This window comes from Rissa tridactyla, chromosome 1, assembly GCF_028500815.1.
Source record: "Rissa tridactyla isolate bRisTri1 chromosome 1, bRisTri1.patW.cur.20221130, whole genome shotgun sequence".
NCBI classification, from domain to species: Eukaryota; Metazoa; Chordata; class Aves; order Charadriiformes; family Laridae; genus Rissa; species Rissa tridactyla.
In genome coordinates this window covers 1,807,771-1,815,799 of record NC_071466.1, presented here as the reverse complement: position 1 = coordinate 1,815,799, position 8,029 = coordinate 1,807,771, and the positions used below count along the sequence as shown (strand labels likewise).

The 8,029-nt window shown below is 54.1% G+C and overlaps 1 protein-coding gene across 1 annotated transcript; it reads left to right on the top strand.

Annotated features, from left to right (window-relative positions):
* The first annotated feature begins 1,760 nt into the window (after nucleotides 1–1,760).
* Nucleotides 1,761–4,223, top strand: FAM181B (family with sequence similarity 181 member B). Its single transcript, XM_054211691.1, has one exon. It carries the CDS (start codon nucleotides 1,814–1,816, stop codon nucleotides 2,891–2,893), a length of 1,080 nt encoding a protein of 359 aa, XP_054067666.1. The 5' UTR covers nucleotides 1,761–1,813; the 3' UTR covers nucleotides 2,894–4,223.
* The last annotated feature ends 3,806 nt before the right edge of the window (nucleotides 4,224–8,029 follow it).

Genomic DNA, 8,029 nt, shown 5'->3' with positions numbered 1-8,029 from the left:
CACGACGCTCTTCCTGCTGCTGGGACCCTGCTGGGACCCTGCTGGGACCCTGCTGGGACACCGGTGAGACACCCAGAAAACCAGCATTTCTGTTTTGTAGAGGATTTTGAGCCTTTTTTTTCCCCTCTCATGAAATATGTGCTTTCTCCTCTTTTCTCCTTGCCATCCTTGCTTCGCATTCAACAAGCGTTTGACACCACAGCGAGGTGAACTTGGCTGATTTTTCCTTTTTTTTTTAACCACTAAGTGCAGCCTTAGGAGGCCGTTTCCCTTTTCTTCTGCAGACTTTTGCTTTCTGTTTTTTCCTTCCAACACAAGAGTGCTGCATTTCTAATGAACTGATGCAGACCAAGAAAACTCACTTGATTTCAGTGAAAATGAGACATGTCTTTATTCATATTTGGATGTATGAAATCACTGAAAACAAATCTAGAGCTCAAAGGGTTGAGGTTTTTCTGCACAAATGTAAGAGTTTTCTAAAGGAAAATCAACCAAATAAATACCTTTTCCCCCCAGAAAAGAGAAGATAGTTGCTTCAGGAGCTGTTATCAGTACTTTCAGTAGCTGTTTCACTACTTTTTTACCTTCCATACGGAAGATTTATACCGCTGCTTCGCTAAACCCATGCAAGTAAAAAATCTTCAGTTTTAACTGAATGCAGCGCAGTCATTTGAAATCTCTACTGGGTCACAGCGCTGGATTTTCTCAGGACTTGACCCGACTAGGAAAATACAATATGCTGGGTAACGTGCACAGCAATGAGCTTAGAAAGAAAAAAATAAATCCCTTTGCAAATTAATTTAGGCTCGTGCATCCTGGCAGGTGTCCGAGCAAGAGCGTGTCTCCGTGCCCCTGCACCTGGAGCCCCGCAGGTGACCCAGCCCCGCGGGCCTGGCCCCGGGCAGAGGAACACCTCTGGCGCTGAGCGAGTCGTAGGGGTGGGGGGACAGCGCTGGGGGTGGCTGCACGCTAGTGACGGGGGTCACACTGATCCGGGGGATGCTGTGTACCTGGTCCAGAGCGGGTGTGTGTATCTGGTCGGGGGATGCAGTGTAGCAGTCCTGGGGGGTGTGGGTACCCGTCCCGGGGGGGCTGTACCTGTCCCAGGGAGTGTGCCTGCCCCAGGGGGTGTGGGTACCTGTCGCGGGGGCTGTGTACCTGTCCTGGGTGTGTGTGCACCTCTCCTGGTGGGGGTAAGTACCAGTCCTGGGGGGTAAGTACCTGTCCCAGGGTACGTGTGCCTGTACAGAGGACTGTGTACCTAACCCGGGGGTGCGTGTACCAGTCTTGGGGTGTGCATTTACCTGTCCCGCGGGGGTGTATCTGTCCCGGGGGTGTGTGTACCTGTCCCGGGGAGGTGTGTACCTGTCCCGGGGTGTGTGTACCCGTCCCGGGGAGGTGTGTATCTGTCCCGGGGGTGTGTGTACCTGTTCCGGGGGTGTGTGTACCTGTCCCGCGGGGGTGTACCCGTCCCGGGGTGTGTGTACCCGTCCCGGGGAGGTGCGTATCTGTCCCGGGGGTGTGTGTACCTGTTCCGGGGGTGTGTGTACCTGTCCCGGGGTGTGTGTACCCGTCCCGGGAGCGATGCCCGTCCCGCCCCTCCGCCGCTGCCGGTGTCCCCGGCCGGGGGGGTGGGTGCAGCCGGCCCGGCCCGGCCCCCAGTTGCCCGCCGGGGAGGCGGGGAGGGCCGGGTCCAGCCCCGCTCCTGAGCCCTCCTCCTCCCCCGCCCGCCGCCTTTTCCCCGCCGCCGCCGCCGCCCGCCCGCCCGGCGCAGCCCTGCGGAGCTCGGGGCGGCGGCGCCCGGCCGCCGGCCATGGCCGTGCCAGCCGCCCTGCTCAGCCCCCACCACCTCCTCTCCTTCTGCTTCCCCGCCGCCGGCGGCCTCCTGGGCTATGCCGACCTGGAGAAGGGCTACGAGGGCGGCGGCGGGGGCGAGGCGGGGGACTTTAAAGAAGCCACCAGGGACCTGCTGAGCTTCATCGACTCGGCCTCCAGCAACATCAAGCTGGCGCTGGACAAGCCGGTGAAGTCCAAGCGGAAGGTGAACCATAGGAAGTACCTGCAGAAGCAGATCAAGCGCTGCACCGGCATCATCGCCGCCGCCGCCCCGCCGCCGCCCGCTCCGCCGCCCCCCGCCGCCGCCTCCCCGCCCGCCGCCTGCCCCGCCAAGCCCCCGCCGCGCCGGGAGGCCTCGCAGGCGGCCAGCAGCCTCCAGAGCAAGAGCCTGGCCGCCCTCTTCGGCTCCCTGCAGCAGGGCCGGGACGCGGCGGCGGGCGGCGGGGAGGCGGCGGGCGGCGGCGGGGCGGCGGGGGGCGGCGGGGCGGGCGGCGGCGGGGCCGGGGGCGGCGGTCGGAAGGTGCCGCTGCGGGACCGCAACCTGCCGCCCTCCTTCTTCACGGAGCCGGCGCTGCCCCCCGCCGCCCCCCGCGGGCCGCCGCCGGGGGCCAAGGAGCCGGAGAAAAGCGGCGGGGAGGCGACCGAGTTCTTCGAGCTGCTGGCCCCCGAGTACGGCGCGCTGCTGGGCGAGCACGCCGCCCCGCCGGACGCCTTCCCCGCCGCCCCCCGCCTGCCCGCCGAGCTGGGCATGGAGCACGGCCTCTACGAAGCCCCGCTGCCCGTCGCCCACCACCCGCTGCTGGGGGGGCTGCTCTACCCCGAGCCGCCCTGGAGCCCCGCCGGGCCCTGCAGCCCCCCCAAGAAGGCGCCGTCCGAGGGGCTGCGCCCGCTCTACCCCGGCGGCGGGGAGCCGGTCCCCGGGGCGGGTGGCGAGGAGCCCGGCGGGCAGCTGCCGGCGGGCTTCGCCCCCTTCTTCCCGGAGTGCCCGCTGCCCCCCCCGCAGGTGCCCTACGACTACGGCCCCGGCTACCACCGCCCCGCGTACCCCGGGCTGTAGGGAGGCGCCGGAGGGCTCGGACCCCCCGCCCCGACCCGAGGGAATGGGGTGGGGGGGGGGGACGCGAGGGGGACATTGTCCCACCCGCGGGGACCTGACGGACGCTCGGGAGAGGGGGGGAGAGCGGGGACCTCATGCGTGGGGCTGGGGGCTCCCCTTGTGTGTGTGTCCCCTCGTGTCCCCCCCCTCCACCCGGAGCCACGGCTCCCGCAGGATTCCGCCTTGCGAGCCGCCCCCTCCCGCCGTTTGGGAGGCGCTGCCAATAAAATGTGAAATATCGGGTTTTTCAGGTGTTTTTCTAGCGGCCGGTGACTACCTTTCCGTAGCCTTCCTTAGGGGTCGGGTTTTTGTCGTGCTGGAGGCACAGGCGGCTCGGGGGACCTGGCTTATGCCACGTTGCGACGGGGGCTGCTCTTCCTGAAGGCAGCCGTGACCTCTTGTAAATGATTTCTGCCTAAAAGTAAAACTCGGTCAGCTCTTGCGGGGCATTTAAACGTTTCCCAGGCTCGCCTGCATCCCGAGTGCTGGCGGATGTTCAGCTGAGGACACAAAGGCAAGGAAAAAAAAAAAAAAACCCAAGGGAAAAAAAATCATCAGAGTGAAGCAAAATTATAAATGCTGCTACCAAAACTCAGTGTCCTGAAATTTTAACAATGATGTCTTGCAGGATCTTGCAAACAGCAATTTACAGCACTACGTAAGTTAATTGATGGCATAAGTTCGGGACAAAAATGTACTGTAGCCACTGCGGCGATGTGATTCCTACAGACCGTTGGATTTCTTCCAGGAATGTGTCAAAGCTCGGAAAGCAGTGCGGCTCGGTCTCATTGTGTACAGGAGATTATTTGATAATCATTTAAGTTATGTAAAAGAGTCTATGATAGGTCCTATAAAAATAAAGCTACACAATAGATCTGAGGTCTGTGGTTGTTACTGCTGTTGAAATGCAGCGTTCAAGGGGCTTTCACTGCGCCTCCATCCTCTGTAATGGTTTCTTGGCAGGAGTTAAGACGGGTAGTGTTGGGTTTTTTGTTTGTTTTTTTTTTTTTTGTCTTTCCTAAATCTTTTGAAATGCCGTATTTTCTCCGCAGCGACCCGTGCTTGTTTTGCCTTCATTTGTACCGGCTGTTTCTTTAACTTGCTAGAAAGAAGGGAATGATAATACGCTGCAAAGCCGAGGGATGGAAATTGTTACAGTTATGAAAACAGATCAAAATACTCGGGGGTTTCCTATTGAGCTGCGAGTCTTAAAAGGCAATCCCGCAGGCTGGCTCCCCGCCAGTCCCAAGTGGGTTGTTTGTTTTTGAAACGGGATCCACATACGGATCAGCCGGAGGTTTTACCCTCGGTGGTGGCAAAGCCTCGTGCCTTCTATCTTTTATTAAAAGATAACACGAAAGGCGAAATGCTTGTCTTCCTCCGTCAACCCGGGTTTAACTTCTTGGAGGCTTAGGGTCAAGCTGTTGGGATGTGTGGAGAGGAGAGGCGAGATCTTTTGGAAATAAGCCCTGGGAGAATCTGTTTTGGAAATTGGCTGAATTTTACTTTTTGACAGCAAGAGCTGTATCTTGTGCTGCCTCTTTCCTCCCCAAAAGCTGCCCAAGGTCTCCACAAGCTGCATGGAAAGGAACCACCGCGGTGAACGGCCGCAGCACTCCAGCGTCTAATAGCTGAACCCCGTTAAGGAAACGCACTTTTCAAGTATAATTTTGCGGTGGTTTATTTAACTAAGCTTCACGAGAGCGTGTATGAGGAACAATGGGCGGCCGCTCCAGCCAAGGTAGCTACAAATTAGGTTAATCCTGCCCCGCTGCCGGTTTCGATGGGGGGACAATGTCCTGCTCTGTGAACTCAGTCCTGCCTCCTTCGCTTTGGCAAACCTCCCAGCGAGGAGAGCGTGAGTTTGCATCCGCAAGCAGCGTGCCGCCGGGGCCAAGCAGAGCTGGCCTAAAACTCCATTTTACATGATCTAGACAAGTCCAATTGGGGGTTATTTTGGTCGGAGAGGTGTTTTTTGGTTTTTCTTTTGTTTTTGTGAGGTTTTTTTAGCGACTGCTTCAAGCGTGTGAATTTGTAGCGTATATTGGCAGCTGCTGTGATCTGAAGGGTCCCTTCCAACCTAGGCAATGCTATGATTCTATGATCCTATTGCAGCTTGCTGGTGCTGTGCTAATGTATATCTTATTGCCCAGCTTTCCCACCTGAGCCGTGTGCCCGAGATCTGCGCTTTCAGCAGGCCGAGCAAACGAAGGGGAAGCTGATACTGCAAGGGTCTCTGCTAAGGGAAGATAACGCCTTTTTTTCCACTTTGGATTTCACCGAGCGATTTATTTATTTCCCAAGCTCAACATGCAAATGTATATTAAGCAGGGATCTAATCCTGAAGACCTTACAGCCATCCTATTTGTCAGGTGTCTCGCAGACTTCGGGGAGGTTTTGCTTGAAAAAAGTCTAAAAGAGGTCTTCACGAATAGGCTCTGGGATATGCGATGCAGACATTGCAAACCTGAATAGTTTGGTTGCCCACAGGCAACCAAAAGTAGCCGTGAAGTGCCACAAATCTGACCTGCCGGTGGTTTTCACTCATTGGGTGCTCTTCTGCCTTGTAGGTGGTGACCTGTGGTGCTCAGGAGCAGAGCATCATCAGCCGCCTTGGGTTAGATCTTGTCTCGGACCAGTGGGAGAAGGGGCTCTGTGGGCGTCAGCAGAGCTGGGCTGGTATAAAGCTGTCCCGGCAGCCCGCTCCAGACACTGCCGGGCTGGGAGGGTTCTTCGTGGGCTTGCTAGAAGTTGGGGGCTGGTTCCAGGACTCAGCCTGACTGGGCGGCAGCTGCAGATGTTGCTTCAGCTTAGCGATAGTTCCTTAAAGGGGAATTTTCAGTTTATAGGAGCTTACACTGAAAAAATAAAAATAGAAAATTGGTATTGGTATTTTTGTGAAGTACCGCTGCATTTGTGCCAGAGGGTGTATCTGAGGAGTACCTGGTGTGGGAATTCGGATAAGGCTGGAAAGGAGCTAACAATGGCTGGGTCGATCCCGGCTGCTTTTCCCACAGCAGAGGCCAGACAAAGGACTTCTGTGCGAGCCCTGAGGAGGGCTGGAGCTCCTCTCCGCTGCCGAGGAGGCGAGGGCACCGCTACCAGACCAAGGGTTGCCATCTAGTGGGGCCGCATCTTTTATCTTCTTTGTGCATGTGTGGGCTCTTTTTGTTGCGGTTGTTTCCCCCAGCTTGAATAGCGCAGGCACTGAAATGTCACATCAGAGCCGCGCTCAGAAGCACCCTTGGGAAATCGCTTTCTCCACCGAAACACTGAAGAGCATCATCTTGAGCAGCCGTAAGAATAAAACCTTTTGTAATCGAGCAAGATATTTTGGTGTATCTGGGGCGCTTCTACAAGGAGTCTGTCCCTAAGAACTAAAGCTGGGCCTTTTTAGCTTTTCTGTCTTAAAAGAAGTGCGTCCCTTTGAATGGAAGTGGGTTCTGTTTGGCTGGATCAAGGTCAGACTATCAAACTATTTCGTTTTACAAAGCCTGCACTGAGTTCCTCAGACAGATATACTACATTCCATTTTGTTGCTGGTGTATTTTACATGTATTATCTGATTTTATTGGAGATTTTGGTGGAAAAGCATGAACAGACTAATAATTTTTCATACGCAAAGATGATAAAGGGGAACAACAAGAACGCTTCGTTATCTTTTTAAGTGAGGGGATCTCTCCTTAATGCTGATTTACTGATGAATAACAAAGGGTTCACCATGAATTACTGCGTCTCAATATTTTGTGATTTAAACGGTCGGTGTCTTTTCCAAAGCTCCTTCAAGAAAGCTGAAAGATTCCTTTATTTTCTTGGATGGGCTTTTGAAACAGGCTTGCTAGCTATTTAACGACCTGAGCTTGGGGTTGCTCTCATACAGCCTGCCCACTGATGACGAGTCATCTTCGATGAGGTTACATCGTTGTTCAAACGATGTTGGGAAGAAAGATAACAGGTGTTTATTGGAAACTCTTCTTTTTTGTTTTCTGACTTTTTGAATAAACTGCTTTTGGCAACAATGTCAAAACAGAAGGTCATTCTGCAGTTCTTGGCAACAGGAGGAAAGAGGTGGAGGAGTAACTCCGTGGTGACGTGCAAGCAATTAAGGTGGAAACGGAGGAGCTCACGCGTACAAATGTGACTGTATGAAATGGGAGCTGGGAATACTTTTGGGATAGCTTTGTGTCAGCCGAAGAGACTGCAGCCTGCCTTCTCTGCAATAAACTCATACCTCATTTTTAAGATTGGTAAACACTTAAAATCTAACGGTTTTTGTAACACATCTACATAAGAGAGCAAAAAAATAGAGTGTAGTATAGTGACCCCCTCTCCCAAAATCTGTGTGGGTAAAGATTGGGAGAGGATTGCTGAAAGGTGACCTGATGAAAGGTGAGGGGAGAACTTCTATTTTCTATGTTTTATAGTATTTTTCAATACCTCACTGTAACCTTGGTTATCCTTGGGGACTCCCCTCCCTCACTGGCAGAGAGCTACTTCACCAGACTGGAGCTTTTTAGCCTTTTACACTTTCTGGACACCCTCCATATCAATTGGAAATGTACTGTCAAAGCCTTATTTTTCGTGGTTATTTCAGTTGTAGTCCACAGACCCCCAGCTGTCCGGAGATCACAGATTCAACATCACTGCATTGCTGTCCGTGGAAAGTATTTTTAATCGCTTGAATTGGCCGGTGTAGGATTTGAGGAATGTTTCCCAAATGATCCTTCACCTCTCCTTCTCTGACGTGGGGGGAATCACATCTTATTTATGAAATCTCTGTGACCCTCCCTGAAGCAGCTAAAACGCCGTGCTTTATCCCGTGCTCCCTCCGGGTATTTCCTGACAATGGGGGATATATACACATATTTTTATATATTTTTTTTTTTTAAGAAAATGTGGATTGCTCTGCAGTAAAGGAGGGAGGACAGGATTCGAGCTTTGTAGTAACAGGTTCTGGCGCTCCTGTAAGTGCATGTTTTGTGTGCTGGGATGTCTTCTGTTGGGCATTTTGGATTGCCTCAGTCTTAGCAGCTAATTGTTATTCAGTCTGGGTTATTCAGAGCCCGGCTCTGCTGGACAAATTCTGGTAAGTCCTGC

Bases quoted from the DNA above. Each gene is read 5' to 3' on its own strand.
- FAM181B (XM_054211691.1), top strand. From the start codon at position 1,814: ATGGCCGTGCCAGCCGCCCTGCTCAGCCCCCACCACCTCCTCTCCTTC.